We start from the raw sequence: 18,193 nt of genomic DNA, 5'->3' as shown, positions 1-18,193 counted from the left end.
AAAATAGGCCTTTTAATTATTCACGGCTCCATATTCTCCAGAGCTATGCAAACCCGAATCACTCGCTTTGTAGATCCCCAATGCTGAAAACCCCACAGCTGAATGAAACCAAGGTCGCCGTGACCTTCCTCCCACTCCCGAGGCTGCACAGCACCACTCCATCCCTTCAGCCTCAAACCCCGGGGCTCCTCTCGGGTGACTCCCCGGAGCCACCGCAGTGCCAGGCGCGCCTCCGCACGCAAGGGTTCACCTGCCACCTAGTGGGGCTTCCCCATGCCTGCGGCTGCCTCCGCTGTATCCCTCTCCCAGGCGGGGAGCGGGGCAATGCCCGGAGGGGTGTGAGCCCCGGGGAAGCCGTGCACGGAGCGGGTGCGCACCGGGGCCGCGGGTGTGTTCCCGCACAGGGGGTGTGCACCGGAGGGGTGCCTGCGCACGGGGAGGGGGCTGTGTCTTTTAGGGTGGGAGGGGAATAGTGGGAAACGGAGGGGGTGTGCACCGACCGGGGGGAGGGCGAGTTCAGGAGGTAGGGGGCACGGTGGAGGCGCGCTCCCGAGGGGCTGTACCCGGGCGTGCGTGTTCGTCCTAGCGGCGTCTGTGCACGGACGGAGGGGTGGCCCAGGGAGGGGCGTGCAGGGAGCGGGGTGCGGGCACCGGTGTGCGGGCACCGGTGTGCGCATCTGTGTGCCGTGTGCGCGTCCGGGTGGTCCCTGGGGGAGCGGGAAGCGTACATCCCCGGGAGCCGGAGGGGCGGGCGGCCGCGCAGGGCCGGTGCCGGGGGCGGTGCTTCCCGGCGGGGCGGGCACGGCGGAGCGGGGCGAGCGCCGCCTCCCCGGGGCCGCGGGGCGGGCCGGGCTCGGCCTCCCGCTCGGGCCTTGCGTGCTCGGGCCTGGCCGCGCCGGGAGGAGCGGCGATGGAGGCGGCGGGCGGCGGCGGAGCGGCGGGCGGCATCGCCCTGCACGACTTCAGCGGGCAGCTGGGCGAGCAGCGGGTGCACTTCCACGCCATGCGGCTGCGGGACTCGCTCTTCCTCTGGGTGGGCGCTGCGCCCGCCCTCGCCAGCCTGGCCGTCGCCATGTGCAGCCCCCGTGTGAGTGTCGCTGCCGGGGTCCCGGCCGCCCCTCGGAGCCCCGCGGCGCTGGGGGGTGGCCCCGCCGCCCCTAACCCGCGCTGCCGGGACTAAGCCGTGCCCTGTGCTGTGCTCCGCTTGCAGGACAGCATCCCGGTGGCCGCCTCGCTCCTGGGGGACCCCTCGGACACCGCCTCCTCCTGCCTGGCGCAGCGCTTGGGTAGGTGCGGGCGCGGCGGGCGGGGGGTGCGGGGGAGCCGCCCCGGCGGGTCGGGACCGGGCCGTGCCTCTGGTGCCCCTGAGCCACCAGCCCGGGCTGGGTGGACACAGAGCCTCCACTGCTGCAGGTTGCGGCAGCCTCCATCCAATCCACCGATTCCTTTTTTTTTTTTCCTTCCGTGTACGAGTCTGCGGCACCAGAGTCAGCGGCCTTGGCATGTTGTGCACTATCAAGAGTGAATTATTTAATATCCTTATCCTGGCTGTGGGTGCGAGGCAGGGGCAGCACATGCTGCACCTGTGGAGTTGAGTTTCAAGTGACCTCCTCTCTGTAAACCTGTGACACTGCCGTGCTGTGGGCGAGGTGGCCGTCATGCCAGGCACGTGCATTTTACCTGAAGATGAAGCCAGTCCTCATCACATCTAGCACCTTTTAGCCCCCACATTCCAAGAAGTTCTGGCCTGGGAAGTCCAGGGTTGTCTCACAGATGGCTGTGCTTGATCTGCCTGACCCTAAAGGGCACCACTTGGGATGCCTCCTTTTCCATCACGTGTAGCATGCTACACCTACTGCAGTCGCTGAAATCCTGAATTTTAATGACAGCTTGCAAACTCCCATGTCTGTACTAAAGATATTAAAAATACACGGCCTAATGCATCCTAGCACCTTCACAGCTCTGACAGCTGTGTCATGCTGGTTGCTCATCATCACCCACCAGTGGCTGATGCAGCTCCAACTGGTGAACTGCTGATGTGCTTCTTACCAGGTTTTAAAAGCAACATGCTGAGCTGCTCAATCTCACCTTACATCTTCTGTTTCAGTTGGAAAGGCCACAGAATTATTAATGATCTGTGTGCTGATCTCCGTTTCAGGCAGTATGTCCTGAGTTTGTATTGTCAGGCACTTCCATGAGTCTACACCTACTTCTCCTCCATGGCCACATATAAAAAGGAGTTGCTCACAAGACTGATCTTTGAAAAACAGTACTAGTATCTTTTCTTCTTCACAATAACTTCTCTTTTAATAAACACTGTTTTAGTCGACCCTGGTGGCACCATTTTCTTTACACACTGAGTTCAAGCCTTTCTGCTTTAAGCAACAATTTTATGGGGTACTGGATAACATGATTTCTTTATCTGTAATTAGTGCCTTATCCTTAGGAAGTCAGTTAGTAAAAATGTAGTCAGAGAGGATTTACTTTGGATAAAGTGTAATAGTTTAGTCCACTTCCCATTTGGTCTCCTTGTCACTCGTTTCTTTTGAATCTTGCTCTAATCTTCTGTGTAGCATTGGGGCCCAGCTGACAGCTCTAAGTTATCTTTGTGATTCCCACATTCCTTTTGGGATTTTTTGCACATGTGCTTGCTATCTTCACTCTTTAAAGATTTATTACATGTTTCATAGCAGAAGTTCATAATAACTTGCCATTTCTTCCATTAATTCCCTCATTGTTCTAGGACAGAGGCTGCCTGAGTCACTTGACTTTTATTCTAGTGAGTTGTCTCAGTTTTGCTGTCTTTTTTCTTTTTTTTTTTTCCTTAAGGTGCTTTCATTATTTCCATTACTAATTTCCTGTGCTTTGTTACTGAGAACTGATATTGTTGCCTGGCACTGGTGTATAGGTTACTCTTTATCCTTGGAGTATAATGCACCTTCCTATTTTCTCTGTCTTTGTGCCTGTAGGTGTCTTTTGTTATCTCATCTTAAACTTCTGAGCCAGCTGTGGCCCAGCTAGCCTTTTGGGCCATGTTCCTCTGTATCCATTCCATCTATCCACGGGGTTGCAGGTTTCCTTGCTAGTCAGCCCCTTTCATGTTATTTATATATACTGTTCTTGCTTGTGTGATCCTGCTTAAGGTATATTATTTTGAGGAAGGCCTATAGAGCTTTTTCACCTTTGGTTCAAAGGGGAAAGTCAATAATACACTTCTGGCTTTGAATTATTTTGTGCTTGCTCTTCACTTGAGCTTCTGAGAAAAGAAATACATCTTTCTGAAATCCCACACCTTAGTATTTAGTCTGGCTTTTGTCAGTCCAGCAGTTTAGGTCAACTCATGGTCACTTAGTCCAAATTTATTTATTTATCTATTTATTTATTTATCCTGAGACCAGTGGAACTGCAAGATCATCAACAAGCATCAGCGTATCTTTGTTTCACAAAGCGCTTGGTAAGGAAATCTGTGTTCCACCTCAGCTAGAAATACCCAGCTTTGCTGTTATTTGTGTTTAGTTTTCATCTGGGAACTTAAATCCTTGTTACTCTCACAAAATCTGTAATAGCAGGGATGCTCTTCACAGCCAAGCCTGGCTTGTAGTTGTACTTCTGAGGTAGCCTTTTTAACCATCCTGACATGTGGTAACCTTCAGGCAGGCAGTTTTTCCCCCCCTCCCCTCCCCTTCCTGATGCTTGTCACCATTTTTTCCGTGCAGTTTCTTCTCTTCACAGGCACTGACAGGACGAGCATGCAATGCCATTTGCACGTAACTATTTCCATTTCTTATACTTGCCAGTTGCATTCCATCATCTGCCATGTGTTCCTGCAATGTCAGGTTTCCTGCCCTGGAGCAGGAGTTTCAGTGCTGCTGTGCATCAGTGCACACATTCTCCTTTTGTTTTCTTCATAGCTTGGTAGGGGTCCTGGCCACGACGGCTGCATTTCGTGTATTGGCTCTATCTCCTTCCTTATTTCCAATTTTTTTTCCCTTCTGTTGCTGAAGACACATATGCCTCATTCCTATTCCCCTTTCTACATATATCTATTTATATCTGCTTGTATGAGGTGCAGGGACTGTTTCCCAGCACTCTGCCTGATTGCTTTGGCATCAGATGTGTCTCACTAGTCAATAAACCTGAATTCTAAGATTGTTTTCTTAGGATGCTGGAGGCCAATTCTTGAGGAAGTCCTTGTCCATTAGTGCCTCCCTCACCTGCATATCCTGAAATCACAGTGCTTTCAGCTGCAGTACTGATTAGTGCCATGTCTGATTAGTACTGATTAGTGCCAATCTTCCTTCTGTAGGGACTGGCAGATTCTTGGTGAAGATCACATCAACCTCTTCCTTGAGTATTTCTCAGCTGGGCGCTGTTCATTTCCACCACCTCTTTTGCAGCATGAATAGTTTACAAACTTACACCTAACACTTGTTCTTCCTCTTCTGCTCCTGCTGGCTCCTCTCCAAGCTTTGATTTGGGCCTTTGCCCTGTACATGAAGTTGTAGGAATGGATCTGTGCTGCTGTAGTTTTCTCCTGGCATTCAGCATACCCCAGACAATGGCTGTCAAGGATGTTTTTCCTCCACTTTGAAGAGCCAGTGGAACAGGAGTTATTAACCAGGCTGCATGGGAAGCAGACCTGCTGGAGGGCTTTTTAGGTTAGCCTTGGCCTTTGCAGTTTTCTGCTTTACTCTGAAGTTGCAGATGGTCTTCCATGGAGGCATAAGATCTGCCCTCTTTTGTCCTTTCCACAAGAGTGCACATGTCCAACTGAATCCTCAGGAAGCCGGGACAGAAAAGGTCCCACTGCCCCTCAAAGCCGGGGCACAGCCCTGGGAGCAGAGGTCCTTGGCACAGGCAGCCCAGAGGGATTCACAGATTCCCACTGTTCCTGGGAACTGGAACAGCATCCCAGAGACTATAGGCAAACATAATTAAGGAGTTGAGTTTTGACACTGCAGTGCACTGTATAGTTTTGTTAGCTAGGATAATGGTACTAATTAGTTCAGAATTAGCATTGCATTGATTGAGGGCATGATGATGAAGCACTAGTGCTTACAAAACATGCTGCTTTATACCACAAAAATCTAGTGCCAGGTGCTAATTTTTGCAATCAGAGCACCACGCTGCATTATATCAGCATTTTGTAGTGCCAAGTCTTAAAAGGCAAATGAGTCCTTGCATTTCAGAAGCAGCTCTACTTACTGAGTCAGGAAGCTGGTAACCTGTTAGAATGGAAAATAGTAAATTAATTTGCATAATGAAAATGCCTCTAAGGAGTTGTTTAACTACATTTTATATGTACATACATACACATATACGGGTTTTCTGCAGTTAACTATTTAGTTTCCTATTTAAAAAGGGTTGAGATCTTAGAAGCCCCAATGTCTCTATTTTGAAGTTTTAAAAATTCAGATGATATTTTTGAATATTCAGCAGAACAGTCTGCTTTGTGTCTGGGATCATTACCTCCCAGCTCATTCCCTGACAAGAATATCTCGTGACCCAAATACTATTTTTTGTCTTCTATTTTACACAACTCAATTTAAATTTAGTTCCTATTTTTCCTATATGGTGCTTACATTTTTCACAAAGTTGAATTTCAGTATAAAGAGAGCCACAAATTTGCTATATTACTGTGGTAAAATCTAAGTAGGATGCCATTTTATTTATAAAACACTTGTTGGTATTATCTCTTCTACTCTGATAATTAAGTCTTCTTGTCCCACTGGACAGGTTTATTTGTCACTGTTAATTAGCTCTGTCATGGAAAGCAGCTCTTAATTTTGTAGCACCTCTCTCTAGGTACTTGTCATTACACTAGCCTGGAACTTGTGCTTGGCTTCATCATGTTCAGCCAAAGCTCTCCAGCCTCTTGGAGCATTCATGGACACTGTGAATAAAGGTTAAAGTAAAGCAAAATTGACAGAACTGGTGCATAGCTTTTTGGGGCCTTTTAAGGGGTTCGTAATAAAACAGAACTTAATTAATTGGGGCCAAATCACTTTCTTGTGTGCTTTCCCTCTAATGTTTTACACAACACAGATTTACCAGCTCTGAATTTCAGTGCTAAGAGTCCAGTACAGTCTGTGGTTTCACTTACAATGTAAGATATTTAAGAAGTGTCCAAAAATCCACTAAAAGCACTGCTAGGCTTTCCAGTGACTAATGGTGTCTTGTGTCCGGTCAAAAACGACTTGACAGTCACCAGTCTTACATTGTTCACTTCTGTGTGCAAAGTCTTGCCCAATACCCCAATGGTCAGGGACTTGTTCTGCTATTCCTTTATAACTGTACTCAGCACAGCAGGAGTGGAGAACATCATCTTAGAAATCTACATGGTGCAGCTTTTTAAGAGGCTTGCTCAAGTACCATCATTACTTTTATATAAGAATAAACTGTGGCTGACTATTCTGTTTTGTGTTTTAGCCAGCAAGACGAAAAAGCAGATATTTGTCAGCTACAACCTTCAAAACACAGACAGCAATTTCACCTTACTCATAGAAAACAGGATCAAAGAAGAAATGACAGCTTTTCCAGAGAAGTTCTGACTGCACATCACTGTAAAAGAAGATCAAGGTTTTGTTTCAGAAAAACTGATTGCAATTTTCACACTGACATTAAGTTAGTATATTTCTTTTGTATTATTTTATCTTGATTGAATTTGTGGTTATTATTAAATATAGATACACTTGGCTTGAATTTTTTTTTCAAACAGAATTTGAATTTTCAATTTCAAAGCAAATTTTTTTTTTTTGCTACCCTGCTAAGTAGGATAGCAAATGGATGCTGCAATGGATGATGATCATTGTAAAAGTGCCCGTGATGTCTGGCCTCCATGCAGGACTGGGATCTGATGGGAAATCAGTTCCAGATGCTATCTGTAGAATTAATCTATTATGTACTAGCACTGAACATAATATAGCAGCTTTTAGTGATCAAATAAAGAAACCCCACATTTTTGTATGGTAAAGCTGTGACATGAGTGTTACTTTTCTCCTTTTAGCCCCTCTTGGTTGTAGTACTGGTGCTAAACACTGGATTTCCTTCCATCCCTTGGGCACTAAGAACAGTGGCAGGGTTTCACAAAGGTTATTTTTGCATCCCTGAGGACTACACAGAAGGAAGAAGCACCAGTTGACTTCTGGAGTAATAGATAACTCTGTCAGGCTGCTAGAAGAGCATCAGATGTAAATTGAGCATATACATAAAATCAGAGAGGTCTACTACCATGACCACCATTGAAAAACATCCTGCTGCTACATCCGTGGACTTGCTTTCAGGTAGGATGGGTATCCTTTCGAAGGCAGATCCATGAACTATTTTGTCTAATGAGATGGCAGCTAGGAGTTAACTACCCAGGTTATTTTTTTTTTCTTTCTGAGTTGGGCTTTGACTCAAGCACAAGCATCAGCTTCTGATACAAACTGAAACTGCTAGTGCTGCTGTTAGACAACTGTCCTAAGCACCTACAGAAAAGTGATGAATTTACCTTGCTGTGGTGCCACAATCAGCATTAAAAACTAACTGGGAGGCTGCTGCTGTAGAAAGCTCAACTGCTGCCGATTTCTCTGGTCCAAAAGGGTTAGAAACCCCAGTGGCATCAATGTGTCAGATTTGGTGTGGGTGCAGAGGGCCACTCCTTACCTGGTGGGAACAGCTGCCTGTCCTTGGCCGCAGTTCAAGATCAGAATACCAAAAAGCAACTGTTGAAGGGTATTTTCTTTCTAATTTACACCACCCAGGAAACAGAGTCAACTATGCTTCTGTAATTGACTGTAAAGGATAATTAGTTGCAAATCAATGTGCTGCTTTAATTAGCCTGATTTACAAACAGCTCATTCTGTTTGTAGAGCAGGGTAGGGCTGTGTGCTGAGGCATCAGCTGCTGCTTGGTGTTTGAGAAGTCACTGCAAGGGAGCCAGACCAGGGAGAACAAACTGATGGGACAACGTCATTTTATTCTGTACATTTACATACAAAGTTCTTCTCAGTAGGTACAACAGATGTAACATCATGCAGACATTTAGCTTGTAAGACTGTTTTCAGTACGTGATTTAAGCTTGTGCTATGAGGAAGCACCACCAGACTATTCATGATCAAAACATACAGTAACACGATTCTTTAAAACTTCATCAGAAACTGAAATGGGGAGGGAGATCTCACCCACTAGACAAAACACACCGTACTCCTTTCCCAAAACATTTTACACAATACATTTAAGATGAGGTTTGTAATTTCATTTTCTTCTTAAGAAATAAAATAAAATAAAAAAAAGTTACACTGGGGGAGATCATCCCCCCACTCAATAGTGTTGTCTTATGTGCCAGCTACAGGCGCAACTTGACTTGACATTCACAGAGTTCAGTTAATGGCACTTCTGCTTCCAATTTGGTGACCAATAAAGTGTTTGGCTCCAGGAAGTGGCAACAGTTGAGTAAAATACTTCCACTAAAAAGAATGACAACAAAAAAAGCCTGCTTAGTGAAACCCAAAAGTAAATCACACAACCCCCTTTCAGAGTGGCCACAAAGCACTTGCAAACAGGTGACTGTCGTTATCCATTTGCAGTGTGTCTGGCAACAAAAGCAGTACTGAAACCTTAAAAGGGGGACAAAACCCCCAAGATCAAGCATAATGTCACTTCACATTTTTGTTTGAACTTACAAAGATGGAGAAAGCCCTTAAATGGTAAACCCAAAGAAAAATCTACTCATGGGCTTAGAGGTTACTGAAGGTTCACAGAAAAAGGCCAAAAATGGACAAGACAGCTTGGACTGCTTCCCCTGTTGTGGTGGCCAGAAAGAGCCGCCTGAGAAAAGCCTTTCCTGGTGATGGCTGCAGAGGAGACATGGCCAAGGAGCCAGTGGTGCAGGAGGCTGGGACCCAGCTGAGAGCCCTGTCCTGCTGCAGGACTTGACAAGGCAGAGCAAGCATCCCCATGCTTCCCTTCTGCCCTGCTGCATCACCTGGTACCTGACTCCTCCATACAAGATAGGTTTAGTGAAAGCTTTCCAACTCCATGAACATGTGTGGAAGAACATAATCATCACAGAAGTGTTCATGTTTTCAGGAAAAGGAGCAAAACTGGAACTGCCAAGGCAGGAAATTAGTTTTTGCTTTATTGTTATGACAGAGGCAGAGGGCCAGACCAACTAGAGAAGCTGGGGCTCCCTTCATTGCAGATCAGTACCGACTACCTGGTTTCAAGCAAAAAACTGAAAAAGCAGCAAATCAAATCCACTTCGTAAGATTTTTTTTCTTAAAAAAAAAAAAATTGCTGCATGTTCCTGTCACCTAGTGTATGTACTATCTAAATGTTGACATGTTTAAACAACTATTCTTTTCCCTGTGCCTGTCTGTCATCGGAGAGCAACCACCAGAATAGGAAACGATAAAGCGCTGTGGACAACAGCGGTGAGCTCACCAGGACCACTGACAGTGCTGGAAGCAGCCAGGTTTATAGGCTTGAGGATGGTCTGCAAGAGCTGTACCGCAGCTTGAGCACACGGGCCACGAAGAAGACCACGAAGGAAGGAGCCACTGGCTCCACAGCACACTGGACGGCAGGATGTTGCTTTCTGCCTCTGCTCTTGCACCTTCTTCACTCTCAGGCCCTTTTTCTCTTCCCTGAAGCCTTGTTTTGCTTCTTCAATTTTTTGTCATGAACCCGTTTTCTCATCCCCGAATGTGTGTGGCTTGCGACAAGCATCTCGCATCGAAGGCAAAAAGTATTGCACAAATTTGGCACGTGAATACTGCACAAGTGGGGAAGGGCTGGGTTCTTTCCTCAGGTGAACACAGACTGCAAAGGTCTCGGCACAGAACAAAAAGAAGCAGCTGCACTCAAGCCTGACAATAAAACTTGAGTGTAAGGAAGATCAGGCTCTTGCTGTCACAGCAAGTCTAGCAAAGCTGAAAAAAACCAGTAGTGTAACTCTGGGCGAAACTACCATCAACTGGTCCAGTGTTTCTTACCAGGCTCATGAGGAACCCAAATGTCCACATCATCCTCTGTGGAAATTAGCAGCTTTAGGACAACATTGTTACTCTGAACACAACCACCTCTGTCGTTTCTGCAGGTCTACCTGTCCCCTTGCATCCATTAGCATCTGAGGCTGTGCTACTTTACTGCATGGCCTGCCGGGGAGCTTGGATCTCTGATTTATTGGGGACTGTAAGAGGACATCGGCAGCCTAATGGAGGATGGAAATCGTTAGGTACAGTAGTTAATCGACAATATATACAGCAAGGGAGGAAGGGGAAGGGAAGGTAGAGGAGGAAAGTGCAAAATGAGCACTTCCCCTGCATATGAACGCAAGATGTACATCAAACAAAGTGGCAATCATACAGACACTCAGTACAACATTGACATCCTGCTGCTCTGTTTGAAGGTCTGCACTACCGAGCAATCACTAATGGATAGCCTGAGTGAGAAAGGAAAAGAGGGAGGGAGAACAGGGGGGGTTAACTACAATGCAAGAAAGCTGTTTGTTTACAGAGTCCTTGCACTGAACTACATCCTCACAATATTCTCTTGAGTGAGAAACAAAGGCCAATGGCCGAAGGAAATAGTTGGTTTGGGGGCTGGAGGAGGGAAGTCAAGTGGCCACTATCAAAGTGCCATCTGCACAGCAGGAGGTAAACTGGATGTTCACTTTGTGTAGAATTGATCCAATTTAAGTAAACTTTTTTCCTGAACTAAAATCTTACAGGAACAGTTGGGAAAGTGGGGAAATAAGGGTGAGTTCATTGTATATTCTTGGGTCAGAACCAGAACACATCTCTAAGAGCCCAAGACAGCTCAGTAAGTCATTATTCACAGGTTATAAATTCATTCCTTTCCAACAGTCATTTAAGCAGTTTGTCCACTTAAATTGAAAATCCAAACCCTTGTTCTAAAAACACTTAAGACAATACCAGGACACTCATTTCCCAGGAGCAGAAATCCCTGCTGTGCTGCCTTTTAGAAAAAAGGTACAGATCATTGCCCATCCTCCTTCCTCTTTATCCCTGCTGGTCTATTTTCCTGGAGCAGTCAGAGATCCTGGGCCTCCTGATAATTATAGCCATTCTTGGCAAAATTCATTTTTGCATCATTAGTCAAACCATTTGCATCATCTACGTAACTATTAAAGACCAGTGGCAACCACCTAAAATAGATTAATATACTCTTAAAATGTAGAAGGCTGATTCTCATTGAAAAATCAGCTTGTTTGGGTAGGATTTTCTTAATGCATTCAGTGAAAACAAAAAAGGACTAATTTAGAAAGTAAATTTTAAGTGCACATGAGCTATAAAGACAAATATAAGCTGCCTAAAATGCAGTCAGAGCTTGAGTCACAACAGGTTTTCTTCGCTTTTTCTTCTTTTTTTTTCTTTTTTTTTAGTGTATACAAACACAGCAGGCAATCTGGGCACTTGGACTTTCTAGACAGGCAGAAGAATGTTGCACAAGTCTAAGTTTAAGTCAATTCAACTTTGCAGTGGATCCCTCTTTCCTTTAAAGAAACACAAAAACAAAACAGAAAACAACACTCCCCCTCCCCCCATGGTTTCTTTCTTGGAATGGCTGCACCTCTTATAAGATGGCTTCATTTTTGTGATCTATGAAAGGAAAAGGAAATAAAGTGCTTCTTGAGAATAAATCAAAATAAATATACATATTTAATGGCAGGAAAAAAAGAGTTCTGAAGGGCTACCGCCAGCCAGGTCTTTTCTCAAATGAGTCTTTTCGCCCAAAACTTTTTCAAGAGTAATCTGCACAACTGTTGAAGATGCCAAAATTTGCTTTAGTAGCAGAGTTTGTGTCTGCTCCATCACTGGTTTGTAAAATCTGTGCAAAACACCTTTGCCCAAAGTGCTACTCCTCCTGCATAACAGCATCAAATAAAATACAAAAGGAAGAGAAGAAATATAAGAAGGGGAAATAAAATAATAAAAAAAAAAGGAGAAGGAAAAAAATCCACCCAGTTACATCGACTTCATCCCGTTGGCAGTGGTGTTCTCCGAGATCCCGTCACTCACAGCTGCTGAGTCATGGAGGCCAGAGTAATCCTTGAGTTCAGAGTTTGTCAGGAGCAGGGGCTGCTCCCCCTTCTTGTGTGGCAGGAGGGGCTGCCGAGTGTAATGTTCCCCATCCGGGATGTTCTCAGGCAGGTTCTGGTTCTTGCTCTCTGGCAGCAGCAGGATGCAGATGATGCAGATGAGTGTGCAGCAGGCGAAGATGACGTGGTGGAGGAAGTAGCCTTTCTGGTTGTGGAGCTCCATGATGGGGGCGGTCAAGCGGCCAAAGCCTGCGCTGGCCAGGACCAGCCCCAGCCCGCCTCCCCTGCAAACAGAAGCAGAGGGGAAAACAATTACACTCAAGTATCATTTCACACCCATTTAACTGCCCCCACATAAGAAGATTTACCATCTGAGTGTGTAGACAGCACTCTAAAGTACTCCCAGTTCCAAGTATTCCCACATTCAGTGAGGGAAAACCAGATCTTGCTTAGCATGGCAGCCTTCTCCACTTGCACAAGACCCACCAATGAGCAGTAAGTGCAGAAGTCAATTTTGGCTGCCTCTAAAGTATCTGGCACCATTCAGCAGTGGAGGCAGGAGATCAGACTTTACAAGCCACTGCCTCGATCCATTATACCAAACATTGAGTGCTGAAACATTTTCTACACAAAATCATGTTGTGGCTGGAACTTCTCAACACACTGATGATGTAATAAAATGCGTAATTTTCAGGAAAAAAGAAAGTGTAAAAAGAGACTCATCTTCCTCCAGCTAGAGGCACAGAAGCTGCTTGTGAAAGATCAATTCAGTAGTCTCTCCTGATGTTTGGCTATGCAAGCAAACTCTCTTGCAATTCCTTGTCTTGCTCATCAGCATCTCTGCAGGCCTTGGTGCAGGCAGGCCTGGCACACCTCACAATACCGGGTCTGTCTCTGCTGGGTGACCCCACACAGAAGTGGCACTGCGGGTGTTTCTCTGGGGCAGGCCATTCCCTCCTGCTGTGGCATGACTGAGGTCTCGGGCCAGCAGTGTCAGCCTTAAATGAATCATTTTAACAAAATCTGTGAGAGTGGCATCTTGTCCTTTATCTTCCAAAGACCCTGCTGCCTGCAGAGGGAGATCTCCCTGTAAGTTTAATCACTGGCACCCTGCTTGCCTACCAAGCCTGTGTGGGCAAGACGCTTCCTGCACTTCCTCTGGGAAATGCCTTCTATTCCCAAACCCTCTGGAGATCAGAGGGGCTCAGGTGTTCAGTTCCTAGCCCAATGCAGAGCTGTTACTATCAGCAAAAGCTGACTCTTACGAAGACAACTTGCAGAAGGCAAATGGACTGCTTTACGTCAAATACTTGGGAAAAACCAGTTTCACTGACTATTAAGCACACTAGAAATCAATGTACCATAAACCTACGAATGCCAAATTCACTCGGCCAACCACCATGTTAAAGCTAATCTTCACTCAATCCTTTCCAAAATCCACTGCTGCTTACTTGACAGCCAAAGGACAGCAAACATAGGTTTCAAAAGATGCTCTTGGGACAGTGACTGGATCAAAAATTCACATATGTATGTTCCAGTTCTTCAGACACAGCAGAGCATCTTTCACAGACAACAGGGACTTCCCCAAATGCTGCAAAAGCCCTTATTAAAAACTTGCCAGCTTTCTGATGGCAATTTAGAAACCCAGCTGAATGCAACTATTGTGCAACTGGCCTCCCTGCAACTTCATTAATACACTCACATGAGTAATTGACAGAACCAGTCCCAAATGCATGGCAAATCTCTCTCCAAGCTGGCCCTGGAGCAACAAAAGCCTGGCTCATTTACATCAGTGATTGCTATGGCTAAATTGTATCTCAACCCCCCTGAGAAGGACCTGAGGTGAGTTATAAATGCTGCTGTAGAAGGACATCAAGCAAGCTGAAAGAAAACGGGAAAAGGCAACAACAAAGACGGCTCTGTCATTTATGGGTCAAGTGGCTTCAGATTTGCAGGGGGGAAAGAAGTTTTTCCATATGACGTCAGTAATTAGAGTAGGCATTACTTTTTCCAGTGCCATCAAAACCTGGCAGAAGAAGGCTTGAAAGTACATTTTGGTAAGTGTTCTAACTACATTACAGATGTGAAAATGTGAAAGGGAAAAAAAAAGGAGAAAACTGAAAATACTGTCAGGAATTTTTTGTTGTTTCCTTGCACATCAGGAAAAGAGCCACAGGGCAAGAGAGGCAGCACCCTCATGATTCACAGTTTTTGCAGGTGACAAGGGGCAGCAGGTGGAAAAGAAAAACATTCTGAGTGCTTTGGGGCATTGCTCCTTGTCAGCACGGCAGGGGCCACCGTCTGTACTTCAAACACTCTCCAGATGCAGAGTGGAGCCTGAAGAGGGAGTGTAAGGGCTGCTGGCACCTACAGTGAGTCCCAGCTTTCTCACTTGCACTTCTGCCTGCCAGTGACTGCTGTGGGGGACTTTCCCATGGCAAGGCCCCATGGATGATGGATCAGGGTCACTTCCCCAACCCCTGCTCACCCACTGACAGTGGGGAGGGATGGTTTGCAGGAGGTTTATGGTCCCAATGTGGGCAAATTGCAAAGGGACCTTGGTTCAAAATTTTGTCCTCAGAAAGGTCCTGCTTGTTCATGGGGCAGAATTTCCTTGCTTGCTACCTCAGTGTTTTTCCAGAGAGTAGCAAGACATCCTCACTGACATCCTAAGGGAAGGGCCTTCTAAGCACTCCTCAGGAGAGAATTGTTAATCCTGTCTTTGGACAGCCATGACTGCATTGAGCAAATGGGTCAACACATGACATGGCTCAGAGTACAAGAGAGCCAGAGAGACGCCCAAGTTAAAGGAGACTTTGGGAGAGCACTTGCTTCAGCCTCCTGCACTAAAATCAGACCAGGTTTTCAGGCTTTGCCCAGTCAGTTCAGCCACTTCTCAAAGTCAGTCCCTGAAAACCTCCACAGTTTTTCCCTGCCCATACATAAATGACATTTTGTGCACTCAGTCCCTAGGCCAGAGGTTCAGTAACACATCAGGATACCCTTGGCCTCATGGAGCAAGGCACCACCTTTGGGAAGCCAGGCCTTGTTCAGGTCCCAGTAAACAGCCCTGCATCCCACCGTGTTGAGGAAAACATTCAGTGCAGGTAGCTGGGTGTGCAAGATCCTGTATCAGCTGCAGATTGAGCTCTGGGGGGCAGGACCCCAAGGCAAGAGGCTGTGAACTGGTGCAGACCCTCTGTGTGAATGTGACTGCTGAGTGGCTCTTGGGTGGTCAGACAGGAAAATTTCCTCAACAACCGGAAATTTGGCTTGAGGCAGCTGCTAATGGGAAAAGACCCTAATTCAGCCATTGCTGCCCGCTCTCAATTCCTTTGGCTGTGTGGGCACAAAAGCAGGACACTGAGAGAAAAAAACAGAACCATTTTCCACTTTATAGTAACTAAGTATGTGGAGGATGAGGAGAGGACATTCTGTATTTTGTTCAGACTATTCCTACTTAGTAGACATGCAAGCTGTAGTGGTGGGAAGGTTATTCCATATGGATTATCAGTGACACTTGGTGCTTTAATTAGCATTGGGACAAAGGTCTGTACTTTATACCCTGGTATAAAGAAGGGTAGCTCCTGGTGAAGCTCCCCTGCCTACTGCCAGGAGACTGGGGTGCAGTGTGCAGATCCAAAGGACCCCTCTGTGACACATGACAGTGTGGAACAGTGTGGACTGTTCATGTTGCTGGAGCAGGTGGCATCTCTTGGCGATGAAGATCTGGCTGTTCTCCACCTGGAACTATTCATCTCAACACCAGAGCAGCAGAGATGGATGGGTGCTGTGGGTTTGCTATTATGCCACTGTTACTCCGGGTAATGGCAATGCTGTTTTCTGCCCTCAGGGATGGGGGATTGCAGATAATGGATTTGATCATGGAAACCCCAGAGACAACCCCAGTGCCTTCCTTTTCCTTAAGGTTCCTCGAGATCCAACCAAAAGCATATTAGTATCATAGAATGGTTTGGGTTGGAAGGGACCTTAAAGATCATCTAGTTCCAACCCCCAAAGGGCATTCAGGGTGGCATTTTGGAGAGCAGGTTATGGGGGAATAGCCAGATCCCACCAAAAGACAAGACAGAAGGCAGCTTAATCACACCTCTGCCTGAGACAGATTTATGCACTGTCCTGAGCTACACCACCTAATTACAACCCTGAGTGGATCTTACCGTGGTGGTAGGATGGCAAAGCAGTGCAGAGTGTCATCATTTCTCTAAATAAACAGGGATCCTGAGGCATATCTAGCTGTTGTCACTCGTCTGGTGTTACCCAGAAGAATCAGGGGAAGCAGAATTTTGGCTCCCAGCCAGGATTTTTTTCCCCCCTCCTTGTAGCAACGTAAGTGATTTAAGGGAAAAAAGCTTGCTAAGTTCAGACTGCACATCTGACCCTACTTGGCAGATTCTCTTCTGGCTGACACAGTCAATTCCTTATCTGTGTGTCTTCCAAACAGAGACAAGGAGAAAATTAAAGAGGCATACAAACACCAAACTGATTGACACACACATAAATAAATAGCTGTTAGTGTTTTGGGCTGCTGTGTAATCTCACTGCTCACTGTCTCTTCCTGTGGAAATAATGTTATCCGTAAAATACATTCACAAATTTAGATAGCCTGAAAAAAAGGCCATGAAGCAAGGAGACTCTGGCTACTCAGATGACAGTTTTGCAATAATACTTTTACAAAGTTACTGAAAAGGCTTATAATTTGGAGGGGACAAAAAAATATCCTCTTTCCTCCACTTTCTCTCCCTCCCACCCATATGACCTACATTCCTGGGAAATCCAGTGGAGTCGGAGTGGACTCCTGAATTGCTGTGGCATTGCTGAAAGCATAATCCAGAACACAGAAGCACAACCTTTGTGCTGTGAAAGGTGACAGTGTGTGTATAAAATGATACAAGCCCCTCACTGTACAAAGATGTGTTATGGGAAACTCTCCAACAAAGATAATTTGTCTGATTTCTCCTATTTCCCAGGACGAAAGGGCTCGTCTTTCGAAAAACTTTGAGCCTTTGCTAAGATAGATCTGTATGTGAAGAGAAAGACAACCTTATCTGCAATAAAGGCAGAGAGGCAGGCTTGCAGAGGACCTCTGTGCACCAAAAGCATTTACACCACATGTTTCAACACCTCCCTTCCACCGAAGCACCCCTGCAGCTGTCCTGGTTAACCTGCCCTATGGAAGCAGGGATTGCTTGCACCTATGTCCTCCTCTGCACACTCATGTAACTTTTCTCTTACTATCAAGCTGCAGACTCACCAGATCGCTGCTTGAACAAACCCTGCAGAGTTGGTGAAGCAATGACGATGTTCAACCACACCAACTGATGCAGCTGAATATTTAAGACCCTACCATGCTGCAATTCATGTGCTGCCAGGCCTGCTCATCATCACCACGATGGGACACAAGGTGGAGCCATGGAAAACAAAGCCTCTCTATACACAGGCACACATTTACTTTGGCAGACTGACTGCAGCAACTATAAAAAGCGGCCCCCAAGTTGCTGTGAGGTCTCCAATTACATGGGGCTTCCCCTCCCATACAATGTGTTAAGTTACACAGCCCATTATCAATTAAATGAGGATAATTTTGTCCCCATCTTTTGAAGGGGGCTCCAAAATCTCACCTGATTACTGTGGGTGTGATTTCAGCACAGAAGAACACGCTGAGGCTTCCAACAGCATGTGAAGAAAACATACCCACGATGGAAAACGCAACAGAGAATTTGTCTTTGACGCTGTCACTCATACCTGGCAAGAGAAGTGCGTTCATAAAAAGTAAGAATGAGGTCAAACTTCCAAGGAAGAAAACAAGTAAAGAGGTTTATATTCCTCTTCTCCCTTGACAAGAATTTGAGTAATTTTGTAATACTAATTTAAAACTGGTATTTATAAAATCCATTCCCCAAGCACCTGAGATACTAACACACATGAAAAAAAAGGCAGCGATGTCTGAATTTTTTATGCTCAGCCACCACAGAAAAGGTAAACCCACAAAAAAAACAGACCTTTTAGGCTCCAGCCTCTTCCCTCTCATGTTTGACAGACAAGTGGAGGCAGGCAACATTCCTCAAGCTGCCAAATGTCTTGTACAGTGCAGCTTGGTCACTGAGGAGGCTTCCAGGACAAGAGAGG

The 18,193-nt window shown here is 46.1% G+C and overlaps 2 protein-coding genes across 3 annotated transcripts in view; one reads left to right on the top strand and one right to left on the bottom strand.

Moving 5' to 3' along the window:
* Nucleotides 1-822: 822 nt before the first annotated feature.
* Nucleotides 823-6,702, top strand: PSMG4 (proteasome assembly chaperone 4). Its single transcript, XM_069008205.1, has 3 exons — nucleotides 823-1,087; nucleotides 1,211-1,286; nucleotides 6,430-6,702. The coding sequence occupies exons 1-3, from the start codon at nucleotides 911-913 to the stop codon at nucleotides 6,549-6,551; spliced, it is 375 nt and encodes a 124-aa protein (XP_068864306.1). The 5' UTR covers nucleotides 823-910; the 3' UTR covers nucleotides 6,552-6,702.
* Nucleotides 6,703-7,940: 1,238 nt separating this feature from the next.
* Nucleotides 7,941-18,193, bottom strand: part of SLC22A23 (solute carrier family 22 member 23) — a 110,262-nt gene continuing 100,009 nt past the window's right edge. For both annotated transcript variants that reach the window (XM_069008200.1, XM_069008201.1), the window contains 2 exons: nucleotides 17,686-17,809; nucleotides 7,941-12,330 (listed from right to left, as the gene is read on the bottom strand). In XM_069008200.1, the coding sequence (XP_068864301.1) occupies nucleotides 11,973-12,330; nucleotides 17,686-17,809 (482 nt within the window). In that variant the 3' untranslated portion in view covers nucleotides 7,941-11,972. The remainder of the gene's footprint in view (nucleotides 12,331-17,685; nucleotides 17,810-18,193) is intronic.

This window comes from Aphelocoma coerulescens, chromosome 2 (genome assembly GCF_041296385.1).
Source record: "Aphelocoma coerulescens isolate FSJ_1873_10779 chromosome 2, UR_Acoe_1.0, whole genome shotgun sequence".
Taxonomy (NCBI): Eukaryota; Metazoa; Chordata; class Aves; order Passeriformes; family Corvidae; genus Aphelocoma; species Aphelocoma coerulescens.
Note: the sequence above shows the minus strand (reverse complement) of the source record. Positions and strands in the feature narration are given on the sequence as shown.